The sequence below is a fragment of the Cinclus cinclus genome, chromosome Z (genome assembly GCF_963662255.1).
Source record: "Cinclus cinclus chromosome Z, bCinCin1.1, whole genome shotgun sequence".
In the NCBI taxonomy this organism is placed as follows: Eukaryota; Metazoa; Chordata; class Aves; order Passeriformes; family Cinclidae; genus Cinclus; species Cinclus cinclus.
In genome coordinates this window covers 59,040,219-59,063,414 of record NC_085084.1, presented here as the reverse complement: position 1 = coordinate 59,063,414, position 23,196 = coordinate 59,040,219, and the positions used below count along the sequence as shown (strand labels likewise).

The 23,196-nt window shown below is 39.7% G+C and overlaps 2 protein-coding genes across 2 annotated transcripts in view; one reads left to right on the top strand and one right to left on the bottom strand.

Annotated features, from left to right (window-relative positions):
- The first annotated feature begins 9,911 nt into the window (after window positions 1–9,911).
- TMEM252 (transmembrane protein 252) lies at window positions 9,912–12,468 on the top strand. The gene is given in 2 exon segments (XM_062513952.1): window positions 9,912–10,258; window positions 12,120–12,468. Coding segments are annotated over 2 exon segments (696 nt in total).
- A 6,852-nt stretch (window positions 12,469–19,320) lies between these two features.
- PGM5 (phosphoglucomutase 5) overlaps window positions 19,321–23,196 on the bottom strand; it is a 68,167-nt gene continuing 64,291 nt past the window's right edge. The window contains exon 11 of the mRNA XM_062513097.1: window positions 19,321–19,410. Within this exon, the coding sequence (XP_062369081.1) occupies window positions 19,321–19,410 (90 nt within the window). The remainder of the gene's footprint in view (window positions 19,411–23,196) is intronic.

Sequence of the window (23,196 nt, the reverse complement as noted above, 5' to 3'; positions counted from 1 at the left end):
CTTCCTTTCGAGGCAACATACTGGAAAGGAAAGTTTTACATTATTTCTCTCAAAGTCGACGCTATTGTTTTAATTAGAGTATGTTGTATGAATTCACAAAACAGTAATGTGGTTCAGGTTAATATGCTGCAATGAACTTCATAGCCCTTACAGGTTCCTCCTTTTATCGATTTGTTTATGCAAGGTGTCTTGGGAATACAGGGCAGGGAAATATGTCACTGGGGATATGTATTCACTGGTATTTGTCCTTTTCTATTCAGTTAGTTTCATAGCTGTTATATGTTTTCAGTCTTTGATTCTGTAAAGAATTCCGTCTTCTAAGTTCCACTCATTTTCATGCCAAGTTTTCTCCTGGCTGTTTTGAATCCTTTTTTTTTTCTTATGCTTCCATAGTTAATAACTTTGATAGCTCTTTTCTTTCTGCCCTTGGGGTTCCCTTGTTGATGTGTTCATGGACAATAACCATGTTTCCTCTCAGCTTTTTGCCCAGTACAGCATGTCCAGCACCTTCAGTTGCTTCCTGTACCATGGGCTGTTGATTCACCCTTTACTTCTGTGTGTCTGCTACAGGATTCTGTATCAATGGAATGGAATGTATGGAATCAGTGCCTATAAATATGAATACTAACACTTCTTCATCCCTCAGAAAAGATCCTTCTTGAGGCCTCCTATGGTCATATCTGTGTCTATTACAATTGTGTCACTGAACCTTGTCATCAGCAGGACTGCAGATTTCTTGCCTCCCCTCTTGTGAAGCCAGAAATGTTCTCTATGAAGTGATATCTTTCTATGTGTAGTCCTGTTGATTCCAAGGAACTTGAGTCAGTCCAGTATGACCTACAATCCCTGCTTCTTCTGCTCCTTTGTAAGAATATATTTGATATTGCTTGGATTCATCAGTTCCTCTTAGTCTTAAATTCAAAGCAGAGTTGCTGTCCTACTTATCTAGACAATGTTTTTAGTTGACCCGTGATCCAAAGGAAAAGCTACATTTTTTTTCCAGTTCTCTGTTAGCTTGATGGTTTTTCCCTGTGCCTTTCCTTCCTTGTGTTTTCAATCATAGAGTCACAGAAACACAGAATTATTTGGGTTGGAATGGAAATTCAAAGGTCTTCCAGTCCCACTCCCCTGCAGAGAGCAGGGACACCTTCCACTATATTGTCCCCATCCAAACTGACCTTGAAAGTTTCCAAGGACGGAGCATCTACCACCTCTCTGGGCAACCTGTTTCAGTGTATCACCACTCTCATTGTGAAAAACTTCTTTCTTATATTGAATCAAAATAGATGCTCCTTTAGTTTAAAACCCTTGTCTCTTGTCCTATAATCAAATCATCAAAATCCATCAATCAAAAGCAGTGACTTTCTTAGGTTCTTTTTGAGTGTCATCATATTATCTACCAGATCATTAATGATTTGTTGAAAACAGAAGTCCACATTATACCTATGGTTCCCCTAACACTGATTGTGCCTGCTGCATCACCACCATCTGTAGTTCTACTTGGTGCTTCTAGTATGAGCCCCATCAGCCACAGTGTTTAAAACATCCCTAAATTTTTTACCCCAAAGGATAATGAGGGTCTTTGTGATCTTTTTTTCTTCTGTGAATATAGAACCCATCAGTGGGTAACCAGTGGGGCACTTGACTGTAAGCTTTATGAACTCATCAAGACCAAACTGGCAGCAACCCCAGTTCATAGAATAGAATATCTTGTGGTGGAAGGGACCCAGAAGTATCATTATAATCCAAATCCTGGCCCTGCACAGGTGTCCTGGTTTGAAATGACAGGTGTGTGCTCAGGAAAAAACAGGGTCTTCCCTTGAAATGGAGAAAGTAAAATCCCTCCCTCTGAATTAGTATAAATTTGAAATTAAGGAGCTCTTAGGCAAAGATATGAAAATAGGAATAGCAGTTCTTTACTAATATATTTAACAAGGAGAAACAAAACAACAACAGCAGCTATGAAATTACCAACAAACAGACCAGGACAGGACCCCAGCAGCAGCTCTTCTGGCCGTGGACACCTTTCCCCCGTGCTGCGGTTCCCATCCCACGGGCAGTCAGTGCCAGCAGCTCCCAGGGGCAGGGACAGATGCGGTGATCCCGGGGGGCTGCGGGAGCGCTGGGGGCGATGGAGGCCGTGTCCCCGTGGGAAGGGGGGAGGAGAGGCTCTGCTCACGGATCCTCGGGGCACTGTCGGTCCCGGTGTTCTGACGGGACGCTTGGAGGTGGCAGGCTGAAGCAGGGGAGCGTCCGAGCAGGGGGATGCAGGGTCCCACAGCTGAGGAAAGGCAGCTCCCGGTGTTGGGATGGCAGGCGAGGTTTTCCAGGGCCGTCCTTCTCTGAGCGAGAGCGAGAGAGCAGCTGCCCACAGCTCTCCTTTACCTGCCCCCGACCTCCTGGTGCTCCCCAATAACTCCCATACCCTGCGAGAGAAACTCCCCCCAAAAGCCAGGGAGGCTCTCCCTCCCAAATCTCAAGGTATCAAGGACCTAGCCATCAGCACTCCTTAGCATGTCAATGGGAAAAAATTCCACAGGCAGAGAGGAAAGGAGAAAACCAACCCCCAATAACAGGACACCCCAAGAATCACACCATCTGCTTGAAAACATTGTACAAATGCATCTTGAACTCTGTCAGGCTGGTGCTGTGACCACAATTCCCTGGGGAGCCTCTTCCAGGGCTCAGCCACCCTCTGGGTGAAGAACCTTTTCCTGATGCTCAACCTAATTTGTGCTCTCCTGACACAAATTCATACGATTGCCAAGTCCTGCCCCTGGTGACCAGAAGAAAGAGATCAATGTCTGTCCCTCCTCTTCTTCCTGTGAGGAAGCTGAAGGCTGTGATGAGCACCATCTCTTTCACCAGAAACAGGGTCTGCTCTGTCACTACACACCCATGGAAGGTCCTCAGTAGAGACCCCTGTTTCCTGCAGAGCCTTCGTGACCACCCTAACAGATGCCTCATCTGAGGTGGGAAGTGCCCTTTACTCTTCCATAAGAGGAAGTCTGGTGATCTACAAAGAGGACAGAGTTTGTACATGCATTTTGAGGTGCTGAAGATGTTCCTGTATCATGTATAGTAGGGGACCTCCAAATCCTGAGAAACAATACCAGTACAGTGTTCTGTGGCAGCCTGCAAAGAGAACAGAAATGCTTCCCAGAATAATAGAACTAGTCAGCTTTTGCAATGGGACTGCCAGCCTCTGCATGCACCTGTGGGTAATGCATTTCAAATCCTGTAGTGGCTGGAGATATTTCTACTTGAACCAGCAGGGAGATAGCCTGCACCCCATTTTCCTGTAAAGCAGCAGCGTAAATGTAGGTCTCCTTGCTCTGGGCATCAATGAGCAGAGTTGTGTAGGTATACCCTGCCAGTATCAGCAGTCTGGTTTAAGAACTGAAAATTAAAGAGTCCTGCTGATGCGTCTGGGTCCCCTTGTCAAAATGCAGACCTTCATCTCAAACACCCATCATCTAAGACACTTCTTATTACCCTGGCCTCTTTTTTTTGTTGTTGTTGTTTGTTGTTTTTGAGTTTGGCTGACCATTTCTCCATAAGTCAGCCCTATTCATTTGCACAGAATTGTGAAAGCTTTGCACAGTGAAAGCTTCACGCATACCACAGGCTGTATTTCTTGTTCATGTGCTTTCCCAGTCAATTCATATTTGTGGTAATTGCTGCTTAGGCCAATATGTATAACTCTCTCTTTTTAAATTATTTTGCATTTTCTTGTGATATCTACCTTCTTAATTTTCTTTGGGAAATCAGGTATGCTGCAAGTGCTGAAAACCTCCTTCTTTACAAACCTGCCTGATTGAAGGGTAGACTATTGAGGTTTACTTGAGTATTGATTAATTTGTTTGGTTCAAATCAGAAATGAGTACACCCCACCGCAAGTAAAATTATATGTTGAAGAATGCACTGCAGTTAGGGAAACAAATAAAGATTACTATAATTCCTAACACCTGATTCACTCTGAAAATAATTTTGAAAAATATTTTAAGATCTACCTGAGACCATTTGTCAGTTTTGTCTAAAACTCACAGGATATTCCTCTAACCAAGAGCAGGACTTCTGTATCCATTCCACTTAAAATTCTTAGAAGTTACACCTATGACAATTAAATTCTACTAGTGTACAATATTTGATTGCAGTGTTCAGCCAGCCTACTGGAATGACGTCAAATAAGAAGAGTTTCAGGAGGTTCAAACTAATTGTGTTACAATATTTAACTGCATTTGAAAGCCAATAGGAATTCTTGTTTTAATATTAAACCTTCCACCACAGCCAAACAGCTAGCTCTAAGCTTTTTGTGCTTGGTTAGAACAAGAGCTACCAGCAGCTCCTTCAAAATTCACTTCTGATCTGCTTTTGATAAAACTGCTGAAATTGTCAAGCCAAGACAGAATACCTGACCTTGCTCCTGCTGCCAAAGGCAAATAGGCAGCAGTGCCTACAGGATTGTGTTTCAGTGCCTCCCATACCATAAAACTAAAGACAAATTTTGAAAAAAAGTGTTCAGGGCAGCCCTCGCCTTTCCTGGAGAAGGACAGCACTGTTTTGTAGGGGCAGTGCCCTATGTTCTCATGCTTATCTGGGCCCTGCTTGGAAGTATCAATACAGGCTGTATGTCTTACTTTGACTCCTTACATAAAAATGTATTTTATTGCTAGACCTCAATTTAAAAATCCTTAGGACAACCATCTTCTGGAGAAAATAAGTATATAGGAGGAGTGAAAGCTAAAGAGAAGAGTGACACTTAAATTTTGAATGGAAAATAATGCTTGCTCACTTTCTCCCTAAGTAAAATTTTCCCCAGAGAGTTTATACTGTCATTAAACAATATAACCAGCTAATTACCTATGATAGCACTATTATTTAACTTGTATTTTTTTCCTGGTTTATGATTGGAATTCTGCCACAATCCTCATATGTGTAATGGTGGAATACAAATCTTTCTGTAAAATGAACTTCAGCTGGCACATCGTCTACAGTACTGATGCATGAACAAAAGGGAACTTATGTACAGAGGATCCTCATTTTTTGGGGTCAAAGTTATCCATATTTGCTATGCAGTGCTGTAAAATTGTTTCCTACTCAGGAGTTACAGCTGTGCTGGAGGCACCACAAGCAGTTGGAACGGAACAGAATGGAGATGACGTCCCTGCATTCCCTGTAATCCACAGTGCTCAGCTAGACTGCCACTCTGTTTACCCACAGCTCTGATTATTAGGCTCAGGTAAACAGACACCAAAGCCTTCTGTTTGGTGGGCTTGGTTTTTCTTGTTTGGTTTGGGCTTATTTTTTTTTTTTTTCATTTTAAAAGCATTCTATTTCACGGTACGCATGATAATTTTTACAACTCCTAATTCCACAGAAAGAACTGTGTCTGTTTCAACAGATGCTCATATGCAATTCATAGCTTTCCCAGGCCCCTGTATATCATGCAAGACATGGTATTTTTAAAGGGGAACACGAGACAAATACAGCTTTCCTGTATTTTCATTGCCAGAACCTTCCACTATAACTTCTTGCTAAAAGAAAAGAAAAAGCAGTGTCTACTGTATTTTTTTTTCCTGACACAGCTGGAATTCTGCTCTTGACATATATAAATTAAAAGGGAATGCCTCATATGTCCTGAAAATCCATCATGTTCATTTCAAAGTTTTACAAAAGTATAAAATTTTGATGTATATATCAATAAACAGCCTGACAAACCAGAGATAATTCCATGTTCATTAGGGAACTGTCGCATTTATGTGTAATTTTCTGACTAGCCAGTTCACATCTCACTTTAAACTATTTAAACTGCTAAAACTTTAAACTATTAAACTTTGAACTATTGTTAGTTATCACAATTGTTATCAAAATTACTGTATGTAATTATTTTAGTAAATAATTCAAACAATAAAATTTGGAAATAATACCTGGGGAAAAAAAAGGAATATCTGATTCACCAAAAATAAAGTTTAAATATTTGTTAGAATATCATCTGTTAAACTTCAATTTTTTTGCAGTGATTTTAAAACTACGTATCTTAATTCTCCTTAATTTAAGTACTTACTGTTTTTTTCTGTTATCAGTATCTGGAGTAAACTATTCTCAACCATTTGGGGAAATTTCTCAATAAAAATCCTGCTGTGTATTATTTCAATCAAACTAGTTCCTTTCTGCTCTTTCCAAGTATTTGTAGAATGAATTATACCCGGTTTCCATCAGGAAACTCAATCATTCATTCTCAAATATGAGCCACAACTCCAAATATGAGTCACAATACCTTCAAACACAAATAGTAGCTCTGTCTGTGGGCATCCCTGGCCATGCATCTCGTTTTGTGTAGGCATCATCACATTCTCAGGCTGGAAGCTGGTCTGTGGAATACGATTTTGATGTCCATATTGTATCGCCTCTCAGTCATTCTTAAACTTTTCTATGCTTTCAAAACTGTCACTAATTCAAGTATGATACAGAGAAGAGACTACACCTGAAGAGCTTAAAATTATTTTGCATTACATATGTTTAAGGAATACTGGAATTGCTAAAGAAATCCATTGTCAAATCTGCTCTGAATTATTGACAACAACAGAAAAAAACCCTTTGAGTGAGTTATTACAATAAATCATATCAGCTAAGATGCTAGACAGTTACAGAAAATAAAAAAAAACTGGTGTAAATTCAGAGTTTTAATTTTATTTTTAAAAATTCATTTGAGACCTGAGTAAAACATACAATCCTCAAATTTCTGGTAAAATATCATTTTTTAGTAGCAAATGTGACCTCTACTGTGACATTACCTTTTATCATGCATGTACTGTGATACGATATGCAGCTGGCACTAACACAGCCCCAGATATTTGTGTCAAAAGGTCTATTTTTTTTATTTTATGATTATCAATTTTTCCATTTTATTAGTAGTTAAAAAACAAGTTTGTGTTTCACAACTGTCATAAAAACGCGTATGATATCACAAATTTCTTTTTGAGTAGCATAATTCTAGAAACTGGTTTGTTGAAGCCTTACATGTTTCAACAGGATACAGGTTTAGCAGTGACCTTTCAAAATGAAAAGCAAATTGCCAAACAATTGCAACCATGAAGTCATGCAGTGGAACATCCATTAAGTTCATCTTCAATCAGACTTCCTAAGAATTTTTTTTTCTCCATCTGGACTGCTACCTTTTGACCTTGGTCTGAGGCCAATTCTGCTCAGTAACCTTTACACCGTGTTAGCTATTAGCTTTTCCCACCTGATCTCATTAGAAGCAACTTTCTTCCTGTTTTGTAAGAGAAATAGGAAATCTCATCCAGTCTGATGCAGTCCAAGATACTCACTGCCAATAAAACAATCAAGCTGCAAAATGTTAGGGAAATTGGAAAAGGCCAAAAACAACATTACAGAAATTCTGAAATGATGGAAAATTAGAAAAATAATGGAACCCTGATAATTAAACAGTGTTATGGAGCTATTGTCACCTTTTTTTTTTCTTCCCTTTTCCTTTATGTACCAGCTGGGTGAGATAAAGTAATTTAGAACCAAATGTTGTTTTCAAGGATAATATACCCATGGTTTGTTGTTGCCTCAGATGAAACTCACCTCTTGGAGAAATCACCAAACTTCTGCAGCCTACGAAAAAACCCTGCAAGTGTCCAAATGCAAAACAAGGGGCAGATACATACCTTCCCCATAAAAGGGGCCCCTATATATGCCCTCTTCTCCCACAGCATTGCAAGGACTAGCCCCTCGTTGTCTGTGACCCCCACCCTCAGCTCCCGGGCAGTGCTGATCTAGCTGTTCCCTGGTCAGAGCACCTCGCAACTTCTCCACAGCCCTGCTGTGGGTTATCCTGCAATCCAGTTCTTCCCTCCAAGTGAGGTGTAGCCTAGTCATTGGTTTTTGATTCTTTTGAGAGTTATAACATTTACTTAATCTTTTTAACTTCCTCATAAAGGACATTTTCAGACTACCCCTTTTTATCTCTTTTCCTAGTACATAAAGGGAGTGTATTTGAATTCTTGGATTTTTAATTTTTTTTTTCACATAGAGAGAATTTCCTGTATCACCACAGATATGATTGCTATAATGCTCTAGGTATAAATTCCAATGACTGAACAGGTCAGTGCATGCAGATCTATACAGAAAACAAGAATTAAAAATTATTTTTATCAACGTCATTCCCTCATAAATACCATCTTGTAGCAGAAGGAGTAACATTGCAAAAGATGTGAATTACATTAATTAACTGGACTTTAGATAGCAGTCATGAATAACTTGGTATTTCTATTTAGGTGAGTTAGGACCTGAAACATCAGAAAACCCAGAAGTAATAAAAAGTATTTTGTAAAATAAAGTATGTTGAACAGATATGCAAAAAATAGAAATTATATAGAAAAAAAAGACTAGTGTAAGTTTAGATGGATCTATTAACCTATGGAAAAACAAATTGAAGGAAGAGCATTCATTAATATTTGAAACAACAGAGCATGAAGCAAAGGTGTCCTGGAAAACAGTCCTGCAGCAGAAGGAAGATGAACTTCGTATTAGGCAAGACAGACATAAATTACTTGCCTTTTGAAATGGTTTATTTGAATGTGTTTCTGTCACAGTACACTTTTGCAGTTACATTTCTAGAAGAGCAGCTGTTGCTGTTGAGTGGGCATCCAGCAGCACTGATTCTACCATTTCACTGTGCTTCACCTGCCTGTCACGTTCTCAGCCTCCACTCACACCTTCCACTGCATGAATTCCTGCCCCCAACACATGGTTTTACCCTCCTGGTTACTGATTTCCTCTGTCACAAATGGGCCACCTCTTTTAAAGACCTGAATTTGGTGAAGCCAGTGCCTAAAATAACAGTTTTCCCTGACTTACCCCACCTTGTCCCTGAGAAACACGCACTTGCATACATGCTAAGTGGCAACTCACATTATTTGGAATCTGCTCCACTTTGTCTTTTCCACTGGAGCAGCTCTTTTAAGGGAAGTAATCTGTTTGTTGTGTCACCAGTTGCTTTTGCAGTTGAATTTTTTGCTGTTTTTGCAACTCAGACCTTACAAAGCAGTACAGGGATGTGTGAGCTAGCTGTTGTAATACCCATCCAATAATTACCATGCAAGTTAGGCAGCTTGAGAGAGTTAGGAGAGAAAGCTGTGAGTACTAGTCAGAGACCAGCCTATCTTTGGGGTAACTCCACATCTAGGAAACCTGCTCAATAAGAGATGTATTGCTTCTTCTGGGAGTTCACAGACACTCCTCAAGGCTGCCCTGTGCCCTAGTCTGAGGTGCTGGGCTTCTTTATGGACTCCACAGGTCAAAAAAGTGCTTCAGGTCAGCTTCCTAGGCTCTCAGGACCAAGGCACTGGATGACAACAGCTAGTGCTTAGAGAAGTAAATCCTTTGTAGAACCCAGATTGATACCTGTCAGACACGAATATTCTTTAGTGCTACCTTATCTTGGCAAGTCAGAGGGAAAAGGTGAGATGACATCCCCCTCCCAGAAAACAACAGTTTTTACTATGCCCATTCCCCTCCCCGTCAATATCTGCATTTACATGAAGCATATTTTCCCTTCCAACTTTTAATGGGGATTTATGAGCAGCATCTTTGTTAGCTGTTGGTTGTTTTTCTTTTGAACTCAAGTAAGTCAAATTTAACAAATACAGGTCTCATCCATAAGCAGTGAAGTGCATAAACCACTGGAAATCATTCAATGCCCAAGTTTACACTCCAGAGATTACAGCAGTTCAGGAAGTTCCTGCTTCCTTCCTTAAAAGTAGGTAGAAGATTACAAATTAATCTAAAAGGGTTTGTAAGTCTCTCAAAGAGTTAATGAGTAGGTTAAAATTGCCTGCTTCTCTTAATTGTCTAAAGGCCATTTGGTCCTGTAGCATATAAAGTACCCATACATGAAGATGAGAAGCACAGCAGAGAAAGCCAGCGAACAAATAGCAGACAGGAACAAAGAGGTACATCTTCTGCTAAAGATGCCAAAACATCTTTTTACTTTCATTCGTCTTTTTATGCTCTTACTCAGTTTCTCCACTGTTTGCCTGGGAGTGCTTTGCCTGTCCACGAATTCCCCCATGTGCAACTGTGGGAACAACAAGCTAGTGTTTTATTGCCTGTTAGCTTTGGGGCTCTGTCTTCTCGTTACTGGCATTTTCTGGAGCACTTTCCATGAAGTCCTGAAATACAGGGCCCTTGGCATCTTCATTCGAAATCCCAGCCACAGAGAACCACATGTCTGCACCATAGACAGGTATGTATTGCAGATGAATTGGGAGGGAGGGATGCTATTTTTTAAACATACCGTGAGAAGAAAGCAGCAATACAAGGTTTTTACAAAATGCAAATCCTGTAGCCATTTTATTATTTTTTCTGTGGAGAGAACTGTAGTCTGAAATTTTATTTGCTAGAGCAGGCAGCAATGTGCAAACAGCCATTCATGTAAAAAAATAAATACCTAAGGTAAGGTATACTACATGGAACAGAGAAAGTTTCAGATTTTCCAAAGCTTCCAAAGTCATGAATGGAGGCAGCAGGTTCAGCTATTACAACTTCACGCAGGAACATCCTGAGTTCCATCTCAGCAGACAGTTTAAGACGCTGCTGATATGCTGGTAAGTGAGGTAGGTGGTATTCCTCACATAGGATATCAAAGTTGAGGCATGCTGAGGGCCTCAGCTCCTTCATTATATGGCTTATATTATATGCTTAAATTTTCTTGTCTAATTGTCCCTGTGATTTAAAAACCTCATTAAATTCAACCAGGCCAAACACAAGGTCCTGCACCTGGTTTGGCGCAAATGGAAGCAGAAACAGAGGCTGGGCAGAGAATGCATTAAGAGCAGTCCTGGGGAGAAGAACTTAGTGGGGTGGGGTTGTAGATGAGTAGGTCAGTGTGACCCAGCAATGTGCACCTGCAGCCCAGAAAGACAAATGTGTCCTGGGCTGCATCCAAAGAAGTGTGACCAACAGGTTGAGGGAGGGGATTCTGCTACTTAGCTGTGAATCCCCACCTGGAGAATTTCATCCAGATCTGGTGTCCTTTGCACAGAAAGGGCATGGACCTGCTACAGTGGGTCCAGAAGAGGACCATGAAGATGGTGAGGGGAATGGAACACCTCTCCTGTGATGACAGACTGAGAGAGCTGGAGTTATCCAGCCAAGTGAAGGTTCCAGTGAGACTATAGCACCCTATGTACATGAAGGGAACTTATAGGAAAGATGGAGAAGGATTTTAAAAAAAGAACATGCAATGACAGAACAAGGGTAAATGGTTTCAAATGGAGACAGGATATGCTTATATTAGATATTGGGAAAAAAAATATTTACTGTGAGGATGGTGGGGCACTGGAATAGGTTGCCCAGAGAAGTTGTGGTTGCCCCATTCCTGGAAGTGTTCAAGACGAGGTTGGATGGACAACCTGGTCTAGTTCCTGCCCAAGTCAGGAACTGAATGATCATTATGGTCCCTGCCCAGAACATTCTGTGACCATATGATTTTGTTCTTAATAAAGACTGGTGCTTTGAGAGAGGGAGTTTCTTAAACTCATTGGCACTAGCCTGGCAAAACTCTCAAACATGGTCATTGGATACAAATTACTTTTCCTGGACTGTTGTGGAAACTGTACTAGAAACACTGGCATTAGGTGCTCTAAAGGCACTCTAATAGCACATCCAGTAAATTGTGGTTAGATAAGCGGAGACATACCAAATTTATTTTAAAACTTTGGGAAACAGTGATTATTGTAATAATAAATAACTTTGAACACTGATCTCATTCTTCTTCCAAATTAAACTTTTCTCAGGCACTTATTAAAATACTCAAAAGCACAAGTGTTTGTATGACATGGTTGGGAATTTTCATGGGGAAGGCTTGTCTTTATAGAATGCTGTTATTTAATAAAATATTTTATACAAATACAGCTCAAATTATATCAGTTATGCCTGCTTTTTTATATTAATATATTTCATTGCTTTAAACACACTTAGGAGTCTGCTTACAATTAAAGCCTCATCTACATTTTGGAAACATAACAGACAAAGCATCTAACCAAGCTCTGTGAGATAAATCACACTTCACCATGATCTGTTTCTTTTTGGTTTGCTTATTTTAGGCCTGACTTCTATCCTCCCTCTTATGAAGATAGCATAGATCCTGAAAAACTGGTTTCCCCACTGTCAGTTGCCTCCACACTAAAACAGCAAGAATTCATCAATATTCCTCCGCCTCCATATAGTGAAAGCAGTGCAGAATATGTCAGTGAAACAAATGAGCAGGAACAGCCACCACCATACACATTTTCAGAGGAGCAGCAACAAACAGCTGACCAAAACCCAAATCTCAGAGGGGGGCTAAATTCTCATATATTCATTCAAGAAATCAGTCGCCAACAGGATACAGACTTCCAGAGGACCTCAGGAAGAGCAACGCCTGTCACAACATGAGAGACATGCAGCCAGTAAAATCCTGCATCTGTGAAGCAGGGAAAACTGGAAGAAGACTTGTGTCAGTGATCCCTAACAGTAGCACTACTTTAAAAAAAAACCAAAAAAATAATTTTTCTTTTTGTGTTGGAAAGTTTGGATTGGACAAGACCATTTAGTCCAAGCCCCTGCAATGAGCAGGTACATCTTCAATTAGATTATGTTGATCAGAATACTGTCCAACCTGACCCTGAATTTTTCCAGGAATGGAGTATGTATCACCTTTCTGGGCAACCTCTTCCTGGTTTTGCTACAGACCAGCGAGACAGAAAATCTATCACACTTTCCAGATGTTCATGTACTGTAAGACTACAAGTTTAGCATTAGGGCTGTATATACTAGCCATGGTGGTAGCCATGGCTAAGGCCAGGGAACTAAAGTAGCACCAGTTTTGTGTTTCAAAGAATTTCATCCTTTATGGGAAGAACATACAGTTCCTCAGTTGCTGTAAGTAGAAAGGAAAGAAGAATAAAATGGGTTGGACAAACTACAGAGGAAGAAAAATCCTTTGAAGACAAATTGAGGATGAGAAATGTGGTAAAGTACCCAGAGGGAGAAAAAAGAGACCCTGAAAGAGACAGAAGATACAAATATGTTTCAAAGTGACTGAGAAGCAGCACAGCACAGAGAACAGTAAAAATGAGAGGAACACAACACATTGTTTTCAAAGCAGCTGAAGAGAGGATCTGCTTAAGTAACCTCACTGTGGCCTTACCTCCTAGCATTACCATATCCATCCCCCAAAATCTCATGCTTCTTTGCTCCAGAGTCCCTGATTCTGAAGGCAGCTGGTACTGTGCAAGTATTAGTGCAGGCATCAATCACAGCAGACAAGATAGATTAACCAGGAGCTATCCCACAGGAAAATGCTTGTCCTGTGCATGTTTAACTTAATTTCTTTTTCCTGTGGAAATCTAACTTTTCCACTAGGTGATATTAAAGCAAAACAAAAACAGTGGGAAATGGCTGGGTCAACAGTTCTAAGAGTACTGCAGGAGTACCACTGAAGTTTGCTGTTGGAGTAGTTTGCTATAGGAAATGCATTCAGAACATTTCCACATATATTTATGAACAAACAGGAAGTTCTTCCTTTCTCCCAATTCCACAAAAGTCCTGCAGCACCCCTTTTTAGCAGCAGCCCTTTGCAAATGTTGTGAGGTCATAATGGATCAAGACACATGAAACTGAAGATAAATGCATCTTCAACCTGCAGTATGCAATAAAGTATTTGATACAAAAATGTTATTGAGATTGGGAGAACATTGGGGTTTATGCCTAATATTTTGATACAATCTGGCTTTAAGTTTCTCTTTTCAATTAAAGAACTAATTGATTATGAACTTAATGCAATATGGCATGGGGTAATGAGCTTTAAAATGTCAACAATATTAAGGCAGTGAAAGGTTTTAAACACTTTGCTTTTGATCATACCTAATAGCATTAATTTATTTTTGCCAAGAGTAGCAGCTGGAAATTTTACATTAAAAGTGATTTTCTTTGGGCTGAAGGATATGAACCAGTCCAACTAAAGCTTCAGAACAGAGCAGATTCAGTGCACTGACAAACAACTCCCCGATACTAGTGACTGAGAAGCCAATGTTGGCACTCACAACAATGAAGAAATCCATGGGCATGTGAAGGTTTTTGTTGCAGGGAACCTGAGACAGCAAATTCAGAAATCTGAGAGGAGGGAGAAAAGCAAAGAGTGGAAGTCAAGTTTGCAGAGCAGGCTAACATCTTTAGAGTTGCTTGAAAGAGTCACATGGGTTCTGGCCCTGGAGGAAAGATGAGCCAAAGACAGCTGTTTAATTTTCAAAGATCACCTCCTTTAGGCTCAGGAATCATTCAACCTGATATGCAGAGTTCAAACAGCAAAAGGCCTCCATGGATGGCCAGAGAGCTCCTGACTAAACTCAGTTATAAACAGGAAATGTATGATAATTGGAAGTGGGGACAGCTGAATTAGGAGGAATGCAGAACACTGTACAATCATGCAGGGATGAAATGAGGAAAGCCAAAGCTCACCTGGAGCTGAATGAGGTGATGTTGTGGTTTAAGACCAGCTGGAAATTAAGCTCCAAACATCCTCTCCCTTTCCCCCCACCCCCTCCAGTGAGAAACGGGCAAAAATGCAGAGATTATGGGTTGAGGCAAAAATTTACCAGAGAACTAGTCGATAAGGAAAACAAACAGTACCAGCAACAATACTAATAATAACAATGTACAAAAGAGGGTGATTATGTGCCAAAAATGCTTTTGGAAGTCCAACCATCCCGTTGTTACCACAGCCAGTGACATGCAGCTTTTCCAGAGACAAAGGAAAAAAAGGTGGACACTACACAGCCAATGTGGAGGTTTTTGTCCTGTGTTTGAGACAATGGATAACAATGATGGACAAACCCCCCAAGCCAGTCTGCTCCACCCAGACCACAGCACTCTGTTCAGCACTTTGCTTCCACAGGTAAAGAGGGAACAGAATGGCTGTCCTTCCACTCTGCCTTTTCTTCTACCCAAAGCCACGCCCTACAGCGATGACATGACTGATATATAATAAATCACCTGTACACATCCATAGGGCTCCAGCCTCCTTGCCCTTTGCATACCCCCATCCCAGCAAACACAAAAATAACTCTGTACTTGCTGAAAGTAGGACAGATGAGAAATGTGAAGGCTAATGGGAAAGTTTCTACAGCTACATGAGTTGAAAGAGGCCATAGAAAAGGGTGAGGTGCTCAATGCCTTCTTTGCCTCCATCCTTACTGGTAAAAGCAGCCTCCAGGAATCATAGCCCTTTGAGACTAGAGGAAAAATACGGAGCGAGGAAGACTTACTTTGGATGGAGCAAGAAAAGGTCAGGGAGTACCTGAGAAAACACATACTCATGAAATAAATTAGGATGGAATGCACAGAGCTGAAAAAGATGAGTCATGCTATTGCAAGCTATCCTCTATTGCCTTTGAAAGGTTGTGGGTGATCCCTGAGATAAGAGCAAGTATCACTCCTGTCCTTCAGAGAGGGAGGATCTGGGGAGTTATAAACTGGTCAGCCTCATTTTGATTCCAGGGGAGGTGATGGAGTAGCCAATCCTGGCAACCCTTGCCAAAGGCAAGGACAAGAAGGTGATTAGGACCAGGAAGGTTTTATGAAAGGTAAATTGTGCTTGATGACATTCTACAATATTGGAAGTCCTGCCCTTGTGGATCAACAACCCAGACACCAATACATGCTGGGGCCAGTGGCCTGGAAAACAGCTACACAGAGAAGGATATTAACAAAATATCCTAGGATATAACAAAGGAAGTTTAGGAAGGATATAACAAAAAGTTATCAACTCACCAGCAACTCACCTGTGCAGCAAAGACAACTGACATCCTGAGTTGCATCAGGAAAAACAGCAGCTGCAGCTGGAGGAAGGTGATCCTTTCCCTCTGCTCAGCACTGGTAGAATTAAGATACATCTGGAGTGCTGGGTCCAGATCTGAGCTTCCCAAGCACAAAACAGACAAAGACATTCCAGAGTACCTCCAGCAAAGGGCCACAGTGAAAAAAGGACTGGAAAATTTGTCATATGATGAGACACTGAGAATTGGGAGTGTTTAGTCTGGAGAAGGGAAGGCTCTTGAAGGATCTTACTGATTTCTAGAAATACTTGGTGGGAAGAAAGTAAGTGTATGGACCTAGGCTTTTCTCAGTGACAGGGCAAGAGGCAATCAGCACAAACTGAATCACATTAAATAATCTGAACACTCCAGAAGGTTTTGCTGTTGGGTTTTTGGTGTTTTGTTGTTGTTGTTGTCGTTTTTTTCACTATGGGAGCACTCAATTACTTGTACAGTTTGCCCACAGAAGTTCTGGCATCTCAGCTCTTGAAGATAATCAAAACAAACTACACATGGTCCTGGGCAGCCTTCTCTACCTGACTCTGCTATTGAGCTGGGACATAGACTAGGTGATTTTAAACCTGATTAACTAGATGGCCTCTTCCAACCTCGAGGATTCTGTGGTCCTGTGCTTCAGGTGAGTAGTATATTGCCTTCCAAACTGTCTCTGAACATAGAAAAAAATATGAGGGTTTAGGAAACAGAATTATCCAAGTAAACATTAGTGCAATCACAGCTGAATAATACAGGAATCTTGCAACTTCCAGAGCTGAAGAAGCTGCTAATTAAACAATAGCACAAAAGGGTGTGGGCCTTTGTCACAGTGCCTAGACACTGTGATAAGATGAACAGTATTAATAATAGTTTTTCCTCTGCTAAATGTTTGGTCTGGTTTTAGGAGCTTTGCATCTTTTTGTAAGTTCATATAGCTTGCTTTTTTCCACGCATTCATCTCTCACATTAATAATCAAAAGACCTCAGGAAATGCAGCACACTCCATGAGACTGTGGCTACAGTCCTCTCCACACACATCAGACATAAAGAGCTGTACTTGAGCTTTACAAAGTTTTATTATAAATCTTCTTGCAGAGAAAAGCAATTGACTGGTGATATATCAGTTATATTTTATCAGCAACACCCATCACCACAAAAAAAAGGGATGGTGAGTGGATTTGAGGTTAGGCTACTTCTGCAAGTCTGCTGTTTGACAACTATTAAAAACCACACACAAACAGCCCTTTTCTCCATTTAAGTACACAGGCACAACTAATGCTTCTCCAGCCCAGGACAAAGTCAATGCAGAGATTTTAAATATGCCCTTGGTCTATGATAACTGCCTTCATGAAAGCAGACTGCCATCTACTGCAGCTCTAGTGACAACTTTCTGATAAAAGCACAAGTGTGTTTCTTCACAGTCTTCATCTGTTCTTGAGTCTTTCCACTGAATCCTGAAAGACACCTGGCTTCAGTACATCTTACTTTTCAAACTGCATTCTCTCCATTCCAGAAAAGCTTGACAAATTGAATACTCCATAGTATAAACAGTGAGTTCTCTATGCAACCAAAAATAATTTCATTATTACAGAATATGCAAGAGTTTCAGAAATTTTAATGGACTTACTTTCAGAATGTTCTTTCATGCAACCCAGTAATTTGAACTGTCATAATCAGAATGTGTCTGTGCTTGACCACGGGTGGTCTACTAGTTAGGAGACTATTATCCTGCACCTAGAGAAGTTTAATCCCTAATAGATACAAAATATTAGATAAAAAAGGCTTCTGTGAAGATGAGTGCTCTTACATTATAAAGTAGATGTCCAAACTGTGTGAGAATGTCATGGTCATAAGAAAAATCTTTATAAAAAGAACTAAAGTCTTAAAATCTCTTTTGGTATATGGGAATACTTAATGTTAAGTTAGGATACTAAGTGAGAACATTCATACCTTATTTGTTTAGAGTCAATTAAGTAATAATGTAATTGTAATAAAGGCAATTTTATTAGGATGCTTCAAAGTGCAGGGTGTCTTGTCCACAATTATGTATTAAGACAAATATACAGCATTACTCTTTATTGTATACTAAGTGCCATAGCCATTTTTTGATAGAAGTGTTGAAAGAAATTTAAACTATTTCCTTTGCTGCAATATTATATAAATTGTACTAAAATTTGACAATCACAATGAATGAAAATACACTGCAAAGAGGCAAGCTGCACAAAGCCACCTTGACAAACGATACAAGTGACCTCACCGTTTCCAAGGAAGCAAAGCTTTCAAGCAAATCACATGCATAAAGTGTTTGTGCTCTTTTTCAGCACACAGTATTGTAGCTAGAACTGCTGTAATCATTTCACAAGCAGAAAAATGCTGATGTCCATATCCCCAACAGCCTTCTCAGATCTATGCCAGGAATGTCTCTTGCACTCCCCAGATTTTTACTGAATGATCCACTGTTACCAATACTCTAATAGAAACTGTGTCCAGAGGGTGAATCAGACTCATATTTCTATTCAATAGATTAGAGTTTTTTTTCATTCCTTCTCATTCATTTACTTCATGGTAAGTGGAGCATGAGTATTCCGAACACTTAAAACAACTTCTGTAACTCTTTCTTAGAGAATTACTGAACTTGCAGAGATGATCTTTCAAATACAGTAAGCACCAGTATCATCTCCTGACATGAGGAATATTGTGGAAGACAGTCAGTTCCATACCCGACATATTGCTGGAAGGACAAAATCAGCTCAATAGCACAAAGGTCTCCTTTTGGAGGAAAACAACCAGAGAGTCCAAAAATAAGGAAAATCTAAAGGCACAAGTCACATTGATACATTTTAAAAGCAGGGGTAAAAAAGCGTGGAATAACCCCACCTTTGGGAGCAAATATAAGTGTGTATACAGCACTGCTTTCAGCGTGCATCTGTGAGCAACAAGAGAAGCCTGAGAGGAGGCATGGAGCCAGGGGAGGAAACACACCCCACGCAGAGCTTAGCACACAGCCCTGTGACTCAGACATGCTCTATACACCTCTTCGGAAACCCACCAAACCTACCAGAAGGTGACAAGAATCCTGAACAATACTCACCCAGCATGTCTTTGCTTTGCAACTCCTCCCTCTCTCCCCCTAACTGAAATTTCTCCAACTTTTATCATAGCATTCAAAACCAAGCAATTGTCATTTTTGGCTACATTACTGACAACATTTGAATGTTAAGGCTTCTTTCTTTGGTTATACTGTTATCAGAAATTGTGATACTGCAGGTAAAACAAGTCAATACACTATTGCATTTGGAGAACAACGCAAATGATTATGCTTAATGTTACACTGAATTTGTCTTCCCATCTAATTTTTAAAATCATACAAGGCACAAATGGCTAACAAGTTTTAACAGCGTTCTGTCTTCTCCTTGCTGCTCTTCTTTTGGCCCTGGTTTAACAATCTTCCGTGGCTTCAAGTGATGACAGTGGGTCCCTTTCGTCCTGTCCTCTCATGAATCTGAGATATTTTCAGTGCAATTGCTATAAGTGGACTCAGCACAGCCTAAAGATGAAGAAATACATTGAATTACATAAAGCAGAAATATCAAAAAACATCTTACATTTATAAATCCTTCTTTTAACTGTACAATTATACAAAAATAATAGCAAAATATCAAAAACTGACACAGCTATGGTGTCTATTACTGTTGTACTTGACACAGTGAATTATTACACTTAGCATATGTTTTGCAAAGTGTTACATTGAGTATACCCAAGCTATGCAGAAAAGAGAAACTAATAAATATACACTGTACTGATCACATCTCTGTGTAACAGGAAATGTGGAGCTCTTTGAAATCTGCAGTACAAAACAACCCAGAAAAAACAGAGGTAGACTTGTTTCTTTTCTGATGAGGGGAAGCCACATAGATGATACTTCTTCCTAAATACACTTAATATGTGTAGCTCAGTCTTAGAAGGTACTGTAACAACTAATTACCTTAACAGAATTCACAGAAGTGTGTTTTAACTTATACCACATGCATCTGTATTAATAAAATAAATTCCAACAGAATGGCATGAACTTTCAAGTTTCAGGCTACAGACTGTAATAAACAGCCATTTATAGGCCTGGATGGGTGAGCACAGATGGCAACTATGATAGTACCACATGTACATTTAGTTAAACGATTCACGAAGACAAAACTGCAGAACTGAGTTTGTGTGAAAACTTTCTTTTCAGAGACTTTTCAGAGACTCATATATTTGGTGACCAAACTAACTATTTGACCCCTAGAGATTTCCCACATCTTCCCCTTTCAAATAAACTAATTCCAGCTTCACATACCTTAGGTTTGAGAATCACATGAAACAGAACGGTAATTCTGGGAGCTGAAATTTACAGACATCTTTTTATAAACCCATATATCAATACTTTTTAATCTGTTTCAGCCACGTAACAGTTTCTGACCGGATGAGGTGTTTGGTTTATTTCTGCAATTTATTTATGCAATTTTTATTTATTTATTTATTTAGTCAGTTAAATCAAAAGAGTGAAGCGACTAACTGTGCAAGCAGAGTCATGGAATAACACAAGGAATGCCACTGGTGTCAAGTGAGTTTATGATTAAGCTCAGTTATGCACAAGTGTGAGCAATCTGACATGTTATTGTTAAAAAAGCTCCATATTTGTAGATACCTATCTACTGAATAATCACTGAAGCAGAACACAAATCTATTAAAGTCAAACACACTTAGAGAAGATTAATATGTAGAGAACAAATTCACATCTGTGAGCAAATGCTGCAAAAGTAAATATTAAAATGTGCCAATTTATAAGGTCTGGATGAGACTAAAGCACTTGAAGTTTTCCAGCACTCCACTAAGAAACCACTTCCTTATTTAATCTAAAAAGTACAAGAAAAAATAAAAAGAAACTTTCCCAACTCGCTTTACTGAATCCTGCTTCTTTAGGCAACAAATGCACTCTGAATTTAAAAAAAATCCACAAGCAACACTTGACACAATGCTGGAACAAAACCTGGAATCAAATGAGTTTATGTGACATCCATTTACAAAAAGAAGTTGGCTTGCCAAATTATTTCAATTACTACCAAATATTCTGCTTGTTGCAATCGTGCTCCTCAACAGAGAAAGTCCTTTTTTTATTCTGTCCTTACACACTTCAGTTGAATTTTAACACCTTCTTCACCCAAAGTACGTAAAAAGGCAAAAGTGCATCCTATTTGGAATGGCAAGAAAAGGACAGAATAACTAGGACTACATATGCCTTTTAAAAATTCCTTTACCTCTGCCATGAATAGTTTACATTTCAGTTCCAAGAGATAAATCTCAGCCAACAACCATTTGCCACTAATATTCCTCTAGAAAGACTTCCATATCTCAACCAGATCCTTTTTAAAAGCATTCTTCATTCTGCCTACTTGAGAAATTGCAGAACTTTACTACTGACATTTCAACTCCAAGTGACAATTGAAACTACCCTGTATGTTAAATAGTCCATTTATCTCTTGGCAACTGTTCAGGACCTATGGCATGTTACCACTTACATGGAATTTAAGAATTGAAAATGAACAGAACTGACTTAATCAGAATCTTACTTTAGTAAACACAGACAGAAGTTGTATCTCTAAAAAAATTACTGGGAGGAATGATTACAAGAAAATAAATCAAGCAAGCAGATATCTAACATCAGGCAAATACAGACTAAAAGCCTTTTGCTTGGGAATAATCTGTACCAGAGCTGTCAGACACATATCATTCCTTCTTGGTTAATTAGCAATTTTTCCTCTCTGTGATCTTGTAAGAAAATTCCACACAATTTCGTCTCTTCTAATGAAGGTCTCAGATAAGATTTGTCCCATTATGCATCTGGTTTATCAACAAGTTAGGAAGGGCTGAAATGTACCTGCTTGCATACTACAAGCTCAGCACGTGCCTGTACATCCTGCAGAGCTTCTGCCATAAGGGCTCAACACACCACTCAGCACAGCATGCCTGCTTTGGCCTTCCTTTCCAAAAAACCCAAAAGTCTTTGGAAAGGTTTATGCTACAGCCACCACTCCTAAAATATCTAAGTGATGTGGTTCATTGTGAAACAAACTGAACTGACTCTGTAATATCCACAGCACTGGTAATGTTCAGTTGATTCAGCTGAGAAGAAGAACACCTTCCACAGGAAAAAAACGAAATTGAGCTCTCTGTTCTTGTGCTTGGTCTGCTGTTAATTCAAACAAAATTACAATAATGTCAAGAAGACAGCTGTTCTGCCTCTGGCAATAGAGGGCAGGCATGAGGGGTGAAATAAACAGAAGGAAAATGGAAACCAAGTGGAGCATGAAGTCATCTATGTTTTCAAAAGATTAGTTCTTTTCTAGTATATCCAAAGATCTTTGAAGGAAGATCAGGTTTGATTAACAAATTTCCTTGATTCATGGAATATTTTATAATTAGCATCCCATGATTTATTTCCTTTGCAGTCAGAGTTGATTTAAAATTCCTTCACTCTACAGTGTGACTTTAAGAAGAATCTGAAGCTAAATTACCTGAATAGCACAAACATACTATATTTTCTAAGAGTGTGTTCAAACAGATATAAGTCTCCACATTCAATGCGTCCTCTAAGAAAATCTTATTAATTTTAATAGTAAAGGTAAAACTTTTATTATGGTTCAACTCCAGCCAGCAATTCTGAAGCTGTTCACTCGCTCCCCTGCCCCTGGCAGACTGGAAGGGAATTGGAAAAATGTAAAACCCATGGGATGAGATAAGCACAGTTTAACAGCTGAAAAAAACTATGATACAGGAACAAAATGAATAATAAAAGGAAAAAGAGTGATGAATAAAATCCAACCAAACTCCCACAAGTGATGCATAATACAGCAGCCCACCACTCACTGACTGATGACCAGCTTGACCTGAGCAGCCATCTCCGGTTCTCACATCTCAGCCATCTCACAGCTAACTCCCCCTCAGTTAATACACTGAATATGATGTTCTGTGCTATGGAAAATCCGTTTGGCCAGCTCAGGTCACCTGTCACAGCTATGGTCCCTCCCAGATTCTTGTGGACCTCCTCACTGAGAGAGCATTAGAGACTGAAAAGTCCTTGACATGGGTTAACTTCTACTTAGCAACAACTACAACACTAGTGTGTCGCCAACATTATTCTCAAAACAAATCCAAAACAGCACTCTACCACCTACTAAAAAGAAAATTAATTCTAGCCAGAAGACACTAGAACAATTTTACATGATTTTTATGGACCATACTGTATGTTCTGACAGCTAACTAGAGCCATGCTAAAAACCCTAATGCCTCAAAGTAA